Source organism: Ochotona princeps, chromosome 12 (assembly GCF_030435755.1).
Source record: "Ochotona princeps isolate mOchPri1 chromosome 12, mOchPri1.hap1, whole genome shotgun sequence".
Taxonomy (NCBI): domain Eukaryota; kingdom Metazoa; phylum Chordata; class Mammalia; order Lagomorpha; family Ochotonidae; genus Ochotona; species Ochotona princeps.
The window spans coordinates 61,326,159-61,346,774 of record NC_080843.1 but is presented as its reverse complement, the minus strand read 5'-3'; the positions used below and the strand labels follow the sequence as shown (position 1 = coordinate 61,346,774).

General features: G+C 43.8%; 1 protein-coding gene across 3 annotated transcripts in view; it reads left to right on the top strand.

Moving 5' to 3' along the window:
• MTUS2 (microtubule associated scaffold protein 2) overlaps positions 1 to 20,616 on the top strand; it is a 524,310-nt gene that overhangs the window by 460,922 nt on the left and 42,772 nt on the right. For 2 of the 3 annotated variants that reach the window (XM_004577560.3, XM_036493410.2), the window contains exon 9: positions 13,976 to 14,042. In XM_004577560.3, coding sequence (XP_004577617.2) covers positions 13,976 to 14,042 — 67 coding nt within the window. Of the gene's footprint in view, positions 1 to 4,956; positions 5,216 to 13,975; positions 14,043 to 20,616 lie in introns of those variants that run through there. The other variant, XM_004577561.2, reaches the window with a different exon arrangement.

The window sequence follows — 20,616 nt, the reverse complement described above, 5'->3', positions numbered from 1 at the left end:
CTAGAAGATGGGATACATCTAAGAATCATAAATGCAGTTAGCTAACACAGATGAGCTTAGTCATTACAACATCAGCTTATACTTTCAAATGATGTCTTGAATAAATTAGATAAAGCAAACAACTCCTAGAGGTACCACTACAACACCAAGTCTGTATTCTGAAAATTGTCACTGTGAAAGAAAGGACTAAGCATTTATTTTTTCTTTTGCCTAAAAACTGTATTACAGGTTCTTTAAATAACCTCAATTGATAAGAAAAATTATTTTTTTTAACCAAAACCTCAGCTAGTAAATGTGACAGGACAAATGCAAGAATGCCATCTTGAAACCCCCAGTGAGACAGTCAGTTCAGGTACTATTATCAGACCATTAGGTAGGAGCAGGTATTGTAGCATGGTGTATCAAAATCACCACCTGCAAAATGCCATATCAGACAACCCGTTTAAATCCTGGCTACCCCACATCTGATTCATCCTCTTGCTAATACTTCAGAAGGCAAAGAGCAATAGTATGAGATTGGGGACCCTACCACCCACAGAGCAAAGCTGGATGGAATTCCTGGGTCCTGGCGTTGGCTTGGTCCAGCCCTGGCTGTTGCAGCTGTTTGTAGAGTAAATCAGTGGTGGAAGATGTCTCTGTTGCTCTCCCTCTGCATTGTAAATAAATAAATCTTAAAAGTTAACACACTGGGGCTTGTTGGGGAGTTTTACAAGTCAATGCTGGGATCACATCCTGATGTTCTGCAGCTCACTGGAAATGGGACGCTAGACTCTGTGCTTCCTGGTGGGATGCAACCTGATGCTTGAAGCATCACAGCTAAGCTACTGTTATCCTCCACAATTGAGCCCGGCTCTAACTAAGCCTCAAGAACTACATTTCACTTAGAGGGATGTAGGGACAAGTGCAATATTACAAGGAAGCAAAGTGGAAAATCCAGTCTCTGAGATGTTTTACAGGGCAGCTGACCCAGTTTCTATACAAATTAGTGACTTGGCAGAGAAAGGAGAGGTAGAGAGAAGTTAATGCCCATAAGAGACTTAAAACATGATGTGCTATGAGTCTAGTTTGGGGCCTCTTTCCAATACTGTACCCTGCCCCCGAATCAGCAGAATCTTGCTATGGGGTAGTTACTAGATGCCAAGGATGCAGTGTCCATTTGGTTTGGCGTGTAAATGCCATTGTGGTTATGTAAGAAAATGTTCATTATTTTTAGCAATGCTGACAAACAGATGTAGGACTTTCTTTGAAATTCTTTATCAGATGGGGGGGGGGTAAGAGGAAAAAATAAACAGTGTAAGTGAAAACAGGTTGACAAAATCTTAACAGTTGCCAAATCTGGATGGTGACTATATGGGGAGAAATTTTTTGGTTTTTTGTTTGGTTTCTTTCTCTTTTGGGAGTTAGGGAGGGGGATAGATCCCTCAAATCTGCCAAAATCCAAGACTACTGAAACTAAAAATTAGTTATCAACATCCTTTATATCAAAGTACTTTAAGCAAATCTTGGAAAATTGAATTTAAAAGTAAGATCATTTTGGTGCACAGAAATGGAAATCTATGTATAGTGGGTTTTTTTCATAGTGTTAGCAGAGATAAGTACAACAGAGGTTCTTGTCTTCATGCAAGAAAGAATTCCAACTTGAGACAGAAGTTGAGGTGGCAAGACAAAAGAATTTCCTGTGGAGGTCAGGCATGTACCAGAATGATGGACACTTCCAGAAGCAATGTTAGAGTTCCAACTCAGAGTGGAAAAGCTAAGGTCACATCATGTAATGGAGAGGAATGCACTGGGCACGCCAGGCAGGCATCTCAGCAGGACTGTTTCTACCCTCCCCTGCCCCCTGCTTCCTCTTCTTCTGGGAAGAGGGTTTGCTGGATGTGAAATGAGTAAAATTCCTCCCGCAATTCCATTACCCAATATTATCAAACTGTGTAGCCCACTTAGCCCAGTCTGAATTCTTGTAGAGTGGGTTTCTTGGGAAAAGGCTTAAACCAGCTTTAAAGATTCCAGGGTGTGGGCAGGATTGGATAGTGTAAGATACTGGGCTGTTTCCAAGGTGTACTTTTGAGGTTGCCTGTTCCTTTCCACATGTGTGTTCTTTCCTTAGTTCCCTCTCACGCACATAGGCTGATTTCTAATGTCCTGCCTTACAGTAGTAATACATTTTCCATGAACTTCTTGTAGTGCCCTTGGATACATCTGTGTGTGCATCTACTTTTATAAGATACCACTCAAGGACATTGGGTCTTTTCTCAAATCTGAATTCAGATTTACAGGAGGAGTGAACAACCCTAGCGCTCCTCAGTGCCCTCTGGTCACAAGAGACATTGAACTTTATTTTCTTTGTGTAGCTCCTTCAGTCTGACCCTAATTTCCTGTGGGTGTCTGTGATAGCTGGAGCCCACATCATCTCCCAAGATTATTCTTAGTACGGTGTAATATAAATTCTAATTTAGAAAGAAATCGTCCCCTCTGGCAGGCTCTCTGCAGGAAGATGATTTTTGCCTGCAGGAAGTGTTCTTTCCATCACTGTGAGGAGAGGCTTAGGTGTGTGGAGCCCCCACAGCCCCTCTGGCTCCTTCCAGAATAAGGAATGGGTGGAATCCCAAATGAATCCACTTAAACAATTGTCATGAGATGCACCTAAAAATCTACCAGCTTAACTATGTTTAAATGGCAAGTTCACTATCATGGATGTGTAATAAGTTCTCCATAACTCCCTTTCGCAAAGCTGAAACATTCACATTAAACAGCTCCCAGATTTCCCACAGTTTGGCAGCCACTTTTCCGCTTGTTGTCTCTGCATTTGTTTCCTCTTCCTAGCTCACATGACTAGAATCAGGCAATGATTGTCCTTCAATTGATGTTGTCCAGTTTCGTCCATGTGGCAGCCCGTGCCACTGGTCCCTTCCTTTTCAAGGCTGAGTATTATTCCACTGCACAGAGAGGCCATATTTTGTGCATGGACTTTGGAGCCACTGCCACCTGCAGCCACTGTGACTCATGCCACCATGAGCTGGAATGCATCAAGCAACTGCTGCTCACAGACAATTTTTCTCCCACACTTTTGTAAGACCCAGCTCTCAGGCCAAGATTCAAGCTCTGGTCCTGTGAGCTCTTCGTCCTTTAAGGGATCTGCCCAAGCTCACAGAAAAGGTGGCCATGATGTTCCTGTGTACATCACATAGCCCAGTTGGTGGTCCCTGCCTTTTCCCTGCTACACTTGATTTCAAAGCAGTAAAAATAAACTGTTCTGGCAAGAGGCTAGCATGGGGAAATTTGCTGTCTTGCTCTAGGGTACCATCCCACAAGGGCCGGCTCCTGTTACATAAACTTCCTCCAGACTCCTTCAACTTCATGTCAAATATGTGAAAATTGATATATTTGCCTCACTTTAAGGTGCTTTCCCCCCCCCCCAACAGTGTCCTCTTTCCAGACAGTACATGGTAATTGAAAAGCTAAGAGGGTTCCCATATGTATGCAGGTACAGTGGATGCTGAGTTGAAGAGCCTTATGCATATACCCTTGCAGTATTGTAGGGCAGAGGAGAAAATACTGGGTCTAAGTATGTGTATGTTTAAATTCTCATTGGTCCAGCAAAACTGCCTCCCTGATGGATGATGCTAATTTATAGATTAGCTTTAAAAGAAAGATCTGATTTTCCTTTTTCAAGTTTAGAACAAAATCTAGGCTGTTCTTATTTGCTTGCCCAATAGTTTTGTCCTCTCTACAAACAAATCTAAGTAACCTATATTTCTTAATTAAAATTGCTTGGAGTATATAATTCAAGTTTGTGAAAAGTACCTAATTTTAACAACATCTGTCCACTCATAACCTTAGGCAAATTTAGTGGCCAAGAAAGTAATTGTGTATTTCTGCATATGAGAAAATATCAAAAATTCTCTTTATATATCTTGATACCTCAGAAGTTACATCTTGTGAATGTTGCCATCATTACTTCTAGGGTCATAGAAATGGATTTTTTAATGACAAGTGTCTTCTTTTTCAAAAATATACATATTTATCTTCATCTTTTTTAAGAGAGAGAGAAGTCTTCATCTTCTTGCTCACTTCGCAAATATCGGCAATAGCCATGCTTGAGCATAGCCTGAGCCTGGAGCCCAGAACTCAGTGTGGGTTTTCCCTGCGGGGGGGCAAGGACCCAAATGCAGCATCCATCCCCTGGGTCTCTCAGGGCGTGCATTAGCAGAAAGCTGGAATCCGAAGCCAAAGCAGGACTCAAAACTCAGGCCCACCTGGATAGGGGATACAGGTGATCTAGCAGCGACTGAACCACCAAGCGGACAACGCCTGCCTCTCCAAATTTCTGTTGAAACAAACGGTTACCTGCCTCCCTTTCTAATTGGTAACTGTTTGGAAAAAAAAAAAAATGCGAATTGCCCAGAAAGATCCAGTCTGCTAAAGCCATTATGCCGGTTTGTGTAGGAGCAATAACGGTCCCCAAACCCCAGTTGACTTCCCGCCACTCGAATGGTCTGGGGTGTGTCAGCCTGGGAAAAGAAGGTTTCAGCAACTGAGGCAAAACGGTTCTTCAGGGCATGCATATTTGAAAAAGCAATTGGCGGGTCCCATGGACAACAGATACCCTAGGAGGAGTTCCCTGGGAAGTCATCTTCATCGCGTTGATAAACGTTTTAGAAAAACAGCCAGAATCAGCGCAAAGGCTAGGGAGGCTTGGGTTTCCTCAAGCCTGGGCATCCCTGAAAGTCACTCCTTTTGTGTGCGCCTGCATCCGCCCCTGTGTGAGCGACACTGGGGCGCGTCCACACCGGAGCAGGAGGAGGCAGTCTTTTTCCACAGGAGGCCTCGGTAAACGCTCAGATCAGATCGGTTCCTCAGGCGACTCCCCATTTGCTTTCATCCGAGGATTCTGGCGGCCCTCCCTCGCGTCTGTCCCCCTCCCTCCATCGCTCCCGCCCGCCCAGCCTCTGAACGCCGCTGCTCAGCTCTCCTCCTCCTCTATCTCCTTTTCCTGAAATCCATCTGGTTCCCGGTTTCCCGACGTTATTAGGAGAATTACGGTAGCCGAGGGGAGCACATGGAAGTTGTGACAGCTCCCAGCGGCGCGCCCCTTTCGCGTGTGCCCGTGGCGCGGCTAAGGAATCACCGCTGACACACTGAATGAAGCCAGCCTGCCGGGATGGGCCATTGCTGCTGCAAGCCTTATAACTGCCTTCAGTGCCTGGACCACACGGTACTATCCTAGCCTCTCCCTCTCTCTTCCTCCCCCACCTCCTTTGCACGGGCAGGGGCAGCCTGAGCCAGACCTAGCCACCTCTTGTCTCCTCCCTAGCACGCCTGGGCGCTTTGTTGCTGAGCGGGAGGCGCTACCCTGGTTCCAAGGCGCTGAATTGCCAGTGATATTCGGGAGTACATTTGCTCTCACATACTCTGCAGTACCTTACATAATGATGTCTTCCTGCAGCCTGCAATGGAACTGTTGCATTTTCCTGAAATAGTAGGGGCAGCACTGCCAAGAAATCCATGGAATATTCTTGATGCAGTTGAATGTACCTGGGAAACCTAACAGGCTCTGTGGGGAATGTTGATTAGCCTGGCTGGTTTTTTTTTTCTGCCTCTAGGGTAACTTTGAAAGTTTACTGCTGTTTCTTTGAAAAAGAATGTAGGGTTCCTGAGCATGGTGGTTCTGTACTTGTTTGCACCCTAGAGGGGTGACTGTCATAGAGGTTGAGAGTCTGAGGGTGTGTTTGAGTCTGTGTGGGAAGGAAAACACACAGCCAGGAGAGAGAATTGTGTTTCAGTTTCAACACAAAGCCCCTCTTTGCCTGCTCCCTGAGCCCGCAGACGGATTAGGATATGCCTCTAATTTCACTGCTAGAAATATATCTGCAAAAACTCTTGTCTCTGATACATAGTATCAAGCATCATTTGGATTTTCTCAAAGATGCATGAAATGGAACTCATAAGGGGTTATTCATAAGCTTCAAGGCCTGCTTTTCACTGTCCGCATGGACATCAGCTATCTAGATAGCCTGAGGTCCAGTATACGAACAGGTGAAGGAAAAAATATTGTCTAATTTAAAGTTCATTCTAAGGCGGTCACTTGGGAATGTCTTAGTTATCACTTCTACTTCTGAACTTTGGCGCAGAATAGGCTTGCGATGATAAATGAATTAAAAATTTTATGCCAGACTAAACTTAATTGTGTTTTTCTTGAACTTTGTGAAGTCTCCTCCTACATGCAGTAAATTGTTGTATTAAAATTCACTTTGGTACCTTTTTCCCTCAAAGTAAACAGCAATTTTACTGAGTCTGGCTTTTGCTGCCATGAATATGAACTACAATAATTATATATCTTATGCACTTTGAACAATTGAAATGCAAAACATTTGCTGTTATCTCCAAATCCAGCATTGAAATGATTAAATTTGTTCTTTAGAGAAATGATTGCAAAGAGGTGTTGAATTCTTGAAACCATAGTTACAATGAAGGGGAGTGATTTGCTACAAGTATGGTATTACAATGTTCATATTGCTAAACCCTGATACAAAAGAAATAGAAGTGATCATTTCTAGGCCATTTTGTTTGAGAAAATATATTTTAAACTGAATCCATCAACCTGTTTCAAACTGGTTCTTGATAATAATTATCCCAATGTTTTTAATGAATTCCAGACTTGGGGGGGGGTGGATAATCCAATGTTATTTCATATGTAAGTCACTTACAGATGTCTTTGCTTTGAAATTTCAAATTCAGTGCAACATTTTCTTTACTGATGCAAACTAAAAAACAAGACAAAACTTGCCATGAATTTTTTCATGATGCTAAGGCCCCTGGTTTTGTCTTTTTTTTTTTACTTATGCATATTCAGGATAGTGTTTGACGTTTCATGGGTATTTATTCAATGAAGATTTCTATTTTTAAAATAAAATGTATTGTTCTGTTTAGTTGCTTGCCCTTCAGGATAATTTTGTGGGGAGCATGCAAAAAATCGTGTATCGATTAGAACACTTCAAAAAGTTTGTGGAAAATAGAGCAAAGGATAAGTGAAAAAAGGTTGACATCTATGCAGAGTTTTTCCATAATACGCATTCCCATGAACTTTTTGAAGACCCATTGTGTTTGATAATTACCTTGTGAGCCAGGTGCGATGGATTAGGTCCATGACAGACTGTTTCAAACTCAGAGTCTTAGAAATCAGTGTTCTTTAATTCTTCAGTTTATCAGTCCTAGCAATTCTAGTCTTATAATCTGAAAGAGGCCTGACAAATTGAGAATTAAGTTGTTTCAGATAACTTTTTGCCTAGTTTAGCAAGCCTCAATAAACTAAGCATTCTCTCCAAACTTCATTGAGAACAAAATAGAAAACTCTAAGAGATAGAAGCAAAAGGTATGTTTAGCAGTTTCGTCACAGTGAAGATTAAGATATACTGGAAAATGTAATGACAATAGAGTTTTAAAGAATTGGTGTCAGGAGGCTAAGAGATTGCAACTTGAAGATGCTTCTTTAGCTTAATTTATTGGGGGACATTATAGAATCTTGCCTAAAATGTAAAACAAAGACAAGTTGTTAAATAAGCCAGCAGCTTTTAAAGGCTAATTGTTTTTTGTAAGATGGAAATGCATAGGCACAATCTGTTAACAATATATTACATGCTGGTTTTCTCATTGCTGTGTTACAACAGGACTAGCAACGAATTTTTAAAAGGTATGGCTGACCCTGAATAGGTTTACTAGTTACTGGTTTGGTTGTGCTTCCAGAAGTTCCAGAGGAAGAATGTATATTAAAATGGGGCACATAAAGCAATTGGACATAAGTACTAACTGCTCCTGTTCTTGGGATTTAGTGAAAGAAATCCAGCTGGAATCATATGCAAGTTTTCTTGGGCGGGGGGGAAAAGAAAGTGGAGCTTGGATTATACTTTGAGGAGTGAGGTGGGACTTTATCAAGCTGAAGACAAGAATGTGGGGCACTGCAAGCAAGGAGTGCATGGAAGAGGGTGTGTTTGTCTTTGTGATGATTTCTGAGAGTGGAAGCCTCATGGGAAACTGAGCCCCTGGGGGGGGGGGTGGATTTTTCAGCCTCATAGCCAGACATTGGTTTTTAAGGTTGAATTAATAAAAAATGACAGTTTCCTGGGTTTGGGAGCAAAGGTACAGTCTGTAGAAAGGCACATTGTTAGGTGTTTCCAAAGTTAATGTATGGAACCAGGAAGATCTCCAGGACTCCTAGAAGGTCTCCAAAGGATCTGTCCACTTGGGGACAGTGCCTGTGAACTTGGCCTGGTTCAGCTTTGAAACTGATGATGGGTCGTTTCATCCTTGACCTTCTTAAGGTGGTTGATCGAGCAAGGAAACTAGACATGTAAGCTAGAATTAAGAAGTCTAAGTGGCCATGAGATGATTGGTAACAGACCTGATACACATTGTTGTCTTTTAGAATCAGAGGTTAAACCTCATGGGAAGCTTTGATGCGAGTGAGATTCAAGGGTGACTTCCATTCTTTAGACCCCAGTGGCCTTAGCGCCTGTCAGTTCTGTGTCCCATCACCCCCTTCACTGATGTTGTACCATGGTTGCTGGCCCCAGTGATTGGCTTGTCTAAGCTCTCTTTACTATCAGTCTACCTTATAACAGACTGTCCTCTCTCGTACTTTGTGGACGGGTTCAGTTTGTTGCAGAGACTTGTGATTTAGTTGCCATGCCGTTCTCTCAGGGCCTGAATTACACATCTAACCTTCTGCCTATAGATAACTATCACGGAAGTTAACCTTGTTTACATTTTCTCTAAATTCTTGGTAGGGGTGGGAATTGGGAGAAGGCACTTCTCTGTTCCTGCTAAGTGTGTAGAGCTGTGCTCTGACAGTAACAGGTGGCTTGGGAAGGCAATGGGAGCAAGGTAGAACCCCCAGAGGGCAGGAAACTTCAAGTGACTCAAAAATACTTGTAAGTCCACAACAAAAAGCAGTGACGTGCAGGCTGTGACAAAACTGCATGACGTCATCCTTTTTTGAACCAAAATAAACTTCTCTTGATTCCATTTTCCATGACCTGATGGAAGTGCCCAATTGCATAAGTAGTTTAAAGATCACAGCACTGGCTCCTTGCCTCCTCTTGCACTTACGTACTCTGGGGATCCAGAATTGCACAGAAATATTACTTCTCTGAAATAGCATTCCTCTCCTTGCACCCCATTGCTCTGTCCATTTCAACTGCATGTTAGCAAACGAGATATGCTGTGGTAGCCCCCTATTCATAATGTTCTCCTTCCCCATATATACAAGGACAAAGACTAGAATTGTGCACTTTTAAATTTAGAAATTCTGATTTCTTTCAGTGCAACCTTGGACTATGCTAATTTTTCACGCAGACACTGAAATATATTAGAAAATATTAAATATTCGCCCTTGACTGATCTGTGTCAAATTTTGTTTCAGAAGAAGGAAGCAAATCATGATGTAGAAACCACAGTTGCCTCAGTGTTTATTTTATGTGGAAGAAAAACTTATTGATTAGCTCTTGGAGAGTGAAAGAGAAGACCCCAACTGGTAGGGTGACAGAGGTCCCCCCAAAAGCCTCTGGCACTGTTTTGTGTCATTGATTCTCCTTATCTGGGGTATTCCTTTTGTATCCTCTGGACTCAGTTTCACTGTCCCAGGTAGCATTGCCCCCACTGAGTTTGGCTTATTCTGTGTAATTGTTTATGCACTGGCTGTGAGACAAACTTCTTGAAGGCAGGCATAATGTCTGCCCAGCATCTGTGAGCTGGGCAATTGTTTTGTGTAAGTGTCCTATTGCTGGATTCACCAGGGATGAGGACACCTGAATTTCACCTAACATTTCAATTCAATAAACAAATCATTCGCTTGATTTCTCCTTCAAGGACGAGTTTGGGCAACTGATGCCCAAGTGTGTGATCACACAGATGATGCTAATGAGGAAGGGCATTTTCACTTCCTGTTACCAAGAGGTTCATGTAGTAGCATCAGCAATTGGCACAGATGACCCCCACTGACCAAGCGTGTTAATGTAACAGTGTGGGGCCCGGCAGCATGGCCTAGCAGCTAATGTCCTCGCCTTGAACACACCAGGATCCCATATGGGCACCGGTTCTAATCCCGGCAGCTCCACTTCCCATCCAGCTCCCTGCTTGTGGCCTGGGAAAGCAGACAAGGACGGCCCAATGCTTTGGGCTCCTGCACCCATGTGGGAAACCTGGAGGAAGTTCCTGGTTCCCGGCATCGGATCGGCGTAGCACCGGCCCGTTGCGGCTCACTTGGGGAGTGAATCATCGGACAGAAGATCTTCCTCTCTGTCTCTCCTTCTCTCTGTATATCTGACTTTGTAATAAAAATAAATAAATCTTCAAAAAAAAAATAACGGAGTGTGGCAGGCTTGCTTGGGGCATGGCCACACATCAAGTTGCTTGAAGTTAATGGAATGATTAGTGGGTTTCATGCCTTACTAGGTTTCTTAAGCTAGGAAAGCCAAAAAGGCAGCATTTTCGAAGATTTCACAAAAAGATTAGCATGGGGAACCATAGCTAGAGGAAGTACAGGTTTCCTGTGGCAGCCTTTCTGTAGTATGCATGGGGCGAGAGGTAGAGGATGTCTCATTGGAATAGCTCATTTTGGATTCCATTTGGGAATGAGGTACATTGACCAGGGCAAAATGAATAGAGAAAGCCAGTGAGAAGGGTTCATGACCAAATGAGAGAGGTAGCTAAGATGATGCAGCTGCTTGCATGGGACTCACACAAAGGTTTTCAAAGTGTCCATGTGCAGTTAAGACTGTCCCAGAGTAAACAGTCATTTTAGAGGAATGGCTTCCTTAGACCCTGAGATTTCTGGATTGTGTCACCGGAATAGTTTGGATAGTTAATACTGAGTTCTATTTTTAGCCCTCCTGAGTGAAAGCAGGAGCTCATGTGTTTGGCACCGATTAGAATTTTCCACTCATCTTTGTGGGGAAATGCTGATCTAACCCTGAGTGTCTGAGGAGGCCTTTGTTGTACATCACTCATGTCATCACCCAGACCTGGCTTACAGGAAATCCTTTGAGGCCCTTTCCAAGGGAGTCCTGGGTGGTGGACCCAACCTGAGATGACTGCTGGATTCTCTTGAGCTACCATGGAAAGAGGGATGTCATTTGGGGCAAAGCGTATTAAGTAGAAATTTCCTTTCAATTTATCACCTCCTACCTAAGGAACAGGGTTGCTGTGGTCATAGCTGTTGACTTCATTCTGGTTTGGCATGCAGGAGACAAAAAGTAACTTACTTGATGCAGAGAATTCATAAATTAGAACAATTGATATGGTTTCAAAAACAAACACTTAAGGAAGAAAGGCTGTCTCCAGACTGCACTGGCTGGCCAGACTGAGTGAGCCCCAACTGAGCTGAGTCAGCCCCTTGGCAGGGATGTGTTCAGAAGCCATTGGCAAGGTCCTTCTAGAAGCTGCTCAGGAAACTCATCCTCCCCGTCAGAAGTTACAGCCCCAAGCAGACTGAACTGAATTGGATCCAAATACTGGAAATAAACAGACATGTATTCACAGGCTGACGCCAAAGATCAAGACAGGTAGTTCAGGTGGTCTGGAAGGGTGTGACTAGAGCCAGGGAAATTTTTCATGGAGATGGAGTGGTAAGAGACTTGAGAGTCTGCCCTCCTTATACCATCTCCTTGAGTTCAAGACTATATTCAGACCCTACCTCAACACTGTCACCATTCTTTAGGGTCGGTCCACTTCCATGCAACTAATGGTGACCGGACTCCTGATTAGATAGTAGAGTTATGTAGTTATTTCTGTTCAATGATGATTGTTCTCTGGCTGTGTCTAAATTATAGCAGCTCTCAATCTCACTTCAGTGATGCTATTTCTGGACTGATAAGTGTAGGATTTCAACGCTCTGGCCTATGTTTTGGAATTAAAGGATATGAGTGTTCAACAGTATTCTTGCTAGTAAAAGCTAGTTCTGATTTTCAGTGTCTTTTAGAGTCAATACTGAAATTATCCCTCTGCATAATACCACAATTTCTTAATTTGCACAAACAAGTTGATTTTTAGCAGGCCGTATTATGCTGTTGACATCCCTGTGATGAATCTAAGTAAAACACTTTCTTTTTGGGATTCCTCAATCTTTGAACAATATTAAAACTTTGAGAAGAATCAGGGCAGAGCCAAAAAGGTATTTGTGTGAATTCTAGACACATTTAATAATTAACATAGAAAAGCACCTATTATTTATAGTATGTTACCTAGTTGTAAGTAGAAAGGAAACCATAGACCCATAATAATAATACTTAGAGTTACATCAAGTGCATTCGTTTATTTAGCCCTCATGCTTTTGTGTGAGGTGGGCATGGCATGGAAATATTGCTGTTTAATATTTTAAAATCTATGTACTCTCAATTATCATTGTTGGCCCTGACACTTAGGGAAAACTGGGATGCTCCGGGCTAGATGCAAGGAGAGGGCTTTGTAAAGGATTGGTCGGGCTGTTAGTCTGTCCAGGCTGCTGTAACAAAGCATAAGTTGTGTGGCATTTAAATGATAGAAATGTACTCTGCACAGCTCTGGGGACTGGGTATTTAAGATCAGGACTGCAGCAGGTTCAGTGTCTGGTGAGAGGCACTTTCTCATAGATTGAACCTTGCATGGAACAAAGCAGCCCTCTGACACCTGTTTGGTAAGGATGCTAATCCCATTCATGTGAAGCTCCTGAAATCTCTTTATCCTGATACCACCACCTTACAAAAGTTAGGATTCCCATCATGAACTTTGGAAGGACTCGGATATCTAGGTTGTGAAAGGGCCTCAAAGGATGGAGATAGTGCCATTGTGTTAAGAGAACCATTGGCTGATAATTGCTGATAACTGTGGCTACAGTAGCTCTGTTTATTTTTAAAACAGCTTTACAATTGATTATCATGTCATTGTTCTGCAAAAGCCCTTTGGAGACCCCAGGGCTTACTCATCAACCTAAAGTAGCACCTTTGTTGTCCAGGTTTGAAATAACAGGTCAGAGATGAGCCTGTGAGAACCACCAGGTCCCGCTGAGCATGGATCTGCTGAAACCACAGGGCAAAGTGCATGATAAAGGATGGACACTCACAAGGTCCTGATGCTATGCACGCCAGGCAGAGGGTCCACATGTTAGCCAAGACCCCTTCTCTGGAAGTCAGTTTGTCTGGGAGTGTATTCTATAGGACGAGCAGGGCTTCCTTTGAAAGCGTGTGTATTTGTGTCTTCTGATTGAAGTTTACCTTTCCTAGAGCTGATTGGTAATAGCATCGTACAGAAACTGTGGTGACTCAGTAGCCCTGATTACGAATTCAGCCTATCTCCCACTACTTCACTGTTTTATGGTACAGAATGCATTTGATCTAAAAACAACTGTCACTTGGTTACGCATGAATTATTTGCACTAAGTAATGCTTTGAGTGTGAGATCCTCTAGTTCCCTCTACTGATGCTGATAGAACAGGAAAGGAAACCTTCAGGATCACTGTTGGTCTTGTTATAAAGAGAAATGTTAGCTTAATTATCTATTAGGTATAGCTAATCCGGTGTGGACCAAAGCATGAGTTTAAGACAGTGAATATAGCAAGCATTTTCGTCTCAGAAAGTAAGGCAAAACAAAAAACTAACCACATGACTGATAATCAGTCTAGAGCGACATATGACAGATTGCTGTGTAGGACATAGATGTGCAAAGCACTGTTGCAGAATGACATGGGAATGTAATGTAGACAAAAGCACAACGGTGGGTATTACTAATATTACATTGCAAGCTGCTATTTGAATATGATTGAAATGAATGAATGAGACTTGATTTTAAAGTTTTGAATATATGCTTATATAATGAGAAAATAATCTTAAGAGTTGGGTTTATAAATTATATTTCCTTAATATAAGTCATTACTTAAACATGTGAAGGTGTTGATATAGCCTAAAACTAGGGGATTCTCGGTGTCCATTTTGTTTTTTTTTTTCAGAATGCAAGTGCCCTTGTGAAAGAGAAAGAGCTGTCAATCGAACTTGCAAACATCAGGGATGAAGTTGGTAAGTAGGGCATTAAAAATGAGGTGCATAAAGAATGTCTTTTCCTGATGGGTGTGAATGTGTAACATCAGCAGTTATGTCCCCATCACAGGCCAGAGTGAACCTGCCTGATGAATGAACAGCTCCCCAGCAGCGGTGGGCTGCTGGAGCTTTGCAGAGAGCTTTAATTTCTCCGTCTCTGTTGCTACAAAGACAGCTTCCTAACAGTTCACAGTGGAGCTAATCAAGCCTTGCCTCTGCCCTTCGAGGATGGCAGAGCAAATATCAGTCTGTGTTGTTGGCAGAGAGAAGTGCCCTGCTGCCCGCCTTGCCCCGTGCAGGTGCCCTCTGATGACGTGGTGGGGACATGGTGGGGAATGTCTGCAAGATGCAGGTCTTCCATGACTTCCTGCAACAACACACGCAGCCCTGGAATACTTAGGGATCTAGAACAATGCCAGGAAATATAAATCTGGCTGAATTGAAACCAGAAAGATTTATGCCGAATTCCCCAACCTGTGGCCAATGGGAGGGTGTGGTTCAGGCTGAACAGCAAGTGGCCTTGCTAGTGCAAGAATCATCCCCAAGCTCCCGGGGTTCTGCTAAATAACCAGCCTGCACTGGAGTCTGAGGACCAGGATGCTTGTTTAACACATCCTCAATCCTTGACTCCATTTTCTCTCTTGACCATTGGGTATTGTTGCCTTGGGAATGAGCCCACAACAGTGATGAATTAGAAATGGCCTCTTCCCATTGGCCTGCTATTCCTCTTTACCAGGAAGCGTTGTATCTTGTATGTATAATATTTATGGCTTCCTACGTTAGTTGTCCCAACTTCCTTGACAGGTGTGATGCATATAGACAGATCACACTCCCCAGGGAACTATAAACCCTCAGGTGAACAGTGGATAGAACATTGAGTTCTTATACAGCTTTCCTCACCTTTCTCCCTCTACCCCTCTTAAAAATTTTTTCTCCCTTGAGAATTTTGTGATGTCTTACATCATTGGAGTAGGTCTTACATCATTGGAGTAGGTCAGCAGTAGTTTCTTCTCCCCTTTAAGAACAGGAACCCCTATGGGAAGACAGTAAATAGAACTGTCCTCTTCCCAGTGCACTTGTGAGATCTGGAGGGGCTGCACTTGGCCCAGCCATAGGGGCTGTACCTCATACTATCACCACCACCATCACCACCGCCACCACCATCTCCTCCTCCTCCAGGCCAGGAACCCAAGGGGGTTGTCTCACATGAGGTCTTTTCTAAGTGAAAGCCAGAAAAGACGATGGCAGAGTTTGTGTGGGCAGCCAGGGTGTCTGTTCTGTTCCATGGAAGCCGAGTCATGCTTGTTCCCATGTGCTAACTAGCGGGTGTCACCCTAGACCATTCTCAGTAGCAGGGTGAGCTCATTGCTGGAGCTCCCTGCTTTCAGTCTCCGTGCTCCTGACTTCCCTCTCCAGGGTGACTGCCCCTCCTGAGTCACTCACATCCTTAGTGACTCAGATTGGGAGTACCCCACTTTCTGTGAAGGGAAGCCCCTGCACACCCACTAAGGATGACTCGGCCCAATGCACAGTTATTCTCTTTCCTCTCCAAGGAGGTCTTCCTGTCCATTCATCAGTGGAGCCCTGGCTTTCCCATATGACCACACTGTCTGATGTGGATGCACTCATCGTGCGCGCGCGCACACACATACCCCCCCCCCCCCACACACATGCTGAAATGTCTCATCATGAATGACTCCAAGGTCTCACTGCAAAAAATTCTTTCCCCCTCTTCCCTTGGGCAGAAACTGTCTTATCAATAGGGAGTTTCTCCATCCACAGCTCATTAATTGCAAAGAATCATTCTTTTCAGCCTCGTTCTGCTTGGGCCCTGCACCTCTTGGTCAGGACTCTGGGATTTCTTCCAAGCAAAGCTGTGGAGGAACAAGTTTGACCTAGGATACCCTTCAGATCGGTTCTCAAGTAACTCAAGGATAGAGAAAGCTGTGACCCTGGGCATTGACCCCCCCGCCTCTGGAATTGTAGCCCCACTCTCCAGCATGGCCCATAGCATAGGGCTCCCAAAAGCAAAGGAGAGAGGTTCCAAGATTCTCAACTGGCAGTGACCATGTTGTCTCAGTAATTTTTCCTCAGAGTCCCAAGACCAAGTAAGTACTCCACAGCTCCCTTTATTTCATAGGTAGATCTAAGCAACTTAAATGTGTGTCATCCCCACTCAGAAGCCCTTTGAATGAATGTTAACGTCAATTCTTATCTCACCACAACCACTGTTGGACCTCTCAAACCCGAGATAGGGTTAGATAATGTTATCCACATGTCTGATTTCCATTCTGTACCTGTTATCACAGCAACCACCAAAATCTTAGCTTCACAAAGATACAACATTATCTGGAGGAACAAAGCATGAGGTCATGTTAAAACATGAGCTAGGAGATTGTACATGAACACCTGATACTAATGTCTTTTCCTTGTAATACTAAGAATCCTGCAATGCCCCTGTTTGTATGACACAGTGCCTCAGTGTGCCTTGGGTCTACAGAGACTTAGACTCTGAAAGTTGTTCATGAATAATGATCTGTCCAGAACAGTATGCTGGCTTGCTCAATGTGACTAATTCCTCTTTGACCAACATACTTCGGTCTTCATTCAGGAAAAGATAGACAAATGTTGAATTAACCTATTTTCTCCAAGTTGTCTGCTAGAGGAATATCAAGTCTTCAGCCCTGATACATTATAAGGCAATCCCTGAGTAAGTTTCTCCATGAAATGGATGACAGTTTCGATCATTCCACAGCTTGATAGTTCAGACCATGGACTTCACAGGACAAGTTTGCTGATCTCTGTCCCCTTGGATTCCCTCCGTAAAATGGAAAGTGAATTTAAAAAGGCAACTTCCTTAGCTATTAGATGTAGTGCCTTGAATCTAGAGGATGTGAAATACACCCTCCTGGGAGAGCTTAGGGCCTGAAGGTGTGCACACTGATGTAGCTGGGCTGGGTGTGCCAAGTCTGAGGTTGCTTCTGTCTGGTTTCACCAAGATCCTAAGTGAAGCAGGTATTACTCAGATTTCACTGGGTTTGGTTTGATTTTGCTTTAAGTCATTTGATTTCTACACTGGTGCTACGAATACATCAAGATTCATCTGCCAAATGAGAAAAGCTAACACAGAAGGGTGGAAGACCTCAGCTACCCCATGACCCAGTCCTCTGAGCTCATTTATGGTCTGCACCAGCCACTTTGTAAGACATACCCAGTCCACTGTGGAGATTGCGGAGAGAGGACGGACTGAGGGCAAAGCAGAGACCAACTGAAGTTCCTAGATTCTGGAGTGCTAAGAAGCAATGAAAGGACAGCTGACAAATCTTACTTGTGGATGATCTAGAGAGAGATGTGGGCGGTCCTGTCCCCTTACCTCCAGCCCTATTATGCTCCTCTTAACAGTGAAGTCTGATGGGAGCCCCTGGAAATAGGAAAGATGTCATGCAAAGACTAGGAGATGGAACTTCTTTATTGTTGTTTTTAAAGACTTTACTTATTTTTATTTGAAAAGCAGAGTTAGAGAAAGAAATCTTGCATCCTTTGACCTACTTCCAAGTGACAACTGCAAGAGCTGAGCCAGTCCAGATCCAGGAGCCAAGAGCTTCTTCTGGGTCTCCCATGTGAGTGCAGGGTCCCAAGAAATTGGGCCATCCTCTGTTGCTTTCCCAAACCATTAGCAGGAAGCTAGATTAGAAGTACAGGAGCTGGAACTTGAACTCGCACCCTTGTGGGATACCAAGGGTACAGGTGGAAACCTAATCCAGTACACCATGGAATGGTTCCAGAAGATGGAATTTCAAAATGCTGAGAATTTAGAAAGAAAGGGAGAAACTGGTAAGTCAGGTATATCTATGGATAATAGGACTGGCCTGGGCCCAGCGCAATAGCCTAGCAGCTGAAGTCTTCACCTTGCACACACCAGGATCCCATATGGGGACCAGTTCTTGCCCCAGCAGCCCCACTTTCCAGCTCCCTACTTGCTGCCTGAGAAAGCAGTCGAGGATGGCCTAATAAACCTTGGGAACCTGCACCAGTGTGGGAGACACAGAAGAGGCTCCCGGCTCTTGTCTTCAGATCGACTCAGCTCCAGCCGTTGCAGCCGCTTGGGGAATGAATCATTGGACAGAAGATCTTCCTCTGTGTCTCCTTTCCATTTATCTTGTTTTCCAATATAAATAAGTAAATAAATAGTGGGACTGTCCTGTCCTTGGAATCTAAAGATTACTGCAGTAACTTTTGGTATTGGAGCCAGCATTAGGCCTAGTAGTAAAGAGATCAGTGAAGATCCTTGTGTCCTGTTTCAAATTGCCTGTGTTCATCAGTTTTCTACTAATACAGATCCTGAGAGGCAGCAGGTGGTAAACCAAGTCTCTGGATATCTGATACAAATGTAGGAAACCTGGATTGAATCCTGCTTCCCAGTTGGTCTGTGGCCCAGCCCTAGCCATTGTGGCCATTTGGAGAGTAAACCAGCAGAGGGAGCTCTCTTTTCTATTGCATTATGTTTCTCTGGCTCTCAAATACATAAGCAAACATAAAAATAAAAGATTTTTAATAGTCAAGAAATTGCTGCCTAAAATTCTGCCAGTACCTGCCCATCACTGGTGCACACCCTTGGGATAAAGGGATATAACCACAGGCTTTTAGCACAGCGTCTGCAGCACCTGTAACTTTTGTTGCATGTTAGAACCATGTGCAGTGGCACTCTAGGCAACAGATTCAAAATTTTGAAGGTGATGCCTGGGCATTTTTTTTTATCTCTCAGGTTTTGTACTAGGTACAGTGATGTTTGAGAACCAGCAAAATAAAATTGAAGGAGTGGTCATTGATTGTCATTAGGGACAAGATTAGGGACACATGGGGCAGTAGGTCATTCAAGGCAGGCCTAGCATTGGAAATTACATACCTAAGGGCTTTGGACAGGAGGAGAGACGAAGGGAGAGAGCAGAGGTAGGCAGGAAGAAGGCACAGAAAAAGACGTAAAAGACAAATTCCACCTGTTTGGAAACTCGTCCTTTCCAGGCTGGCCTGACTCCTTTCAGATGGTGACACTGACTACTCAGAATTAGTACAGATTCCACAGGAAAAGGAGCTCTTGCAAGACTTGATATTACAGGTGCCAGTCACAAGTCCTAGGTGCCACCCTTGTTCTGACCAACCATCTATCAACTCAACTTCCCACTACCACCTCCTCAGGCTTGATAAGGCGCCCCAGTGATGCACATGGATAGTTAATGAGGGTATGTGCTCCGACTTATCAATAAACTACCCAGACACGCTCAGAATCTTGTTCCCTAGTCTTTACAGGCCAAACCCAGCATTCCCTCCTTTGCAGAAAGTCAGTGGAGGGGGCTGAAAGTACCAACCTTCCAATCACTGGGTCTTTCTGGTGACCAGCCCTGTCCTACTCCAAGTGAGGAACGCCCTCCCCATGACACACAACCAGTCACTTCATTAGCTTAAGCTCCAGTGTTGTCAAAGAGGCTTATTACATAGAAAGCACTCCCTATCACCCAGGACATTTTCAGGGTTTTAGGAGCTTGTGGCAGGAGCCAGGGGCAAAGACAAATATATTGTTAAATCGCATCTAGACAAGATGACTCCCTAGTGCTGCTCAGTAACCATATCCTCGACTACCCTGCAAGAAGGAATTCAGGAGTAAGTTGGGGAATTGTGAACAGTGAGCAATAAACATTTTACTGAGGCAGCAAAGGTGCATACTCAGAGGGATGTGACCCATCTCCGAACTGTATTTAACATTACCTAGGCTGTTGAATGAAAGACAAGGAACTTTCTAACAAAGGGGAGAAATATTGGTGGTTTTGCTGGGAAATAGGTGGAGGTTTCCCCAAATCTGGTTACAGCCCTTTACACTGCCTATATGGTTTGACGTTCCCCGTCATGGCATCCGTTAGGTATGTCATGTACCTGCTAAGGTGCTACAGTGAACTTGTAATGAGCTATAGGTCAATCCAGCTCAGCTCTGGCCTGGTATACTGGCATGAGCTTGTCTGAGAGTGTCTCCAGCTCAAGAGGAACTAGACCCAGGTCCTGTAGATTTTGAATTAAGAAATATTTTCTCCAGGTTGCTCAGCAGCTCCCTCTATTGCCCTGTCTCAGAAATACTACAGACTTTTTTTTTTTTTTTTTTTTTTTGAAAGGTAGAGTAACAGAGATGAAGAGATGGAGATCTCATACCTTGCTGGATTTGAGCCAGGTCCAAGACAGGAAACAGAAACTCCATCTTGAGCCAGGTCCAAGACAGGAAACAGAAACTCCATCTCGAGCCAGGTCCAAGACAGGAAACAGAAACTCCATCCAGGTCTCCCACATGGTGATTAGGTGTTGGAACCATCATCCACTGCCTCCCAGATGCATAAGCAGGGAGCTGGGTCAGAAGCCCGCAAGCAGAGAGCTGGATGGAAGTGGAGTAGCCAGGACACAAACAGGTACACATGAGATCCCGATGCTTGCAAGGCGAGGATTTTTGCCACTAGGCTACTGCACTGAGCCTAACATTTTTTCTTCTTTTAAAAAACCCAGTTATTTATTT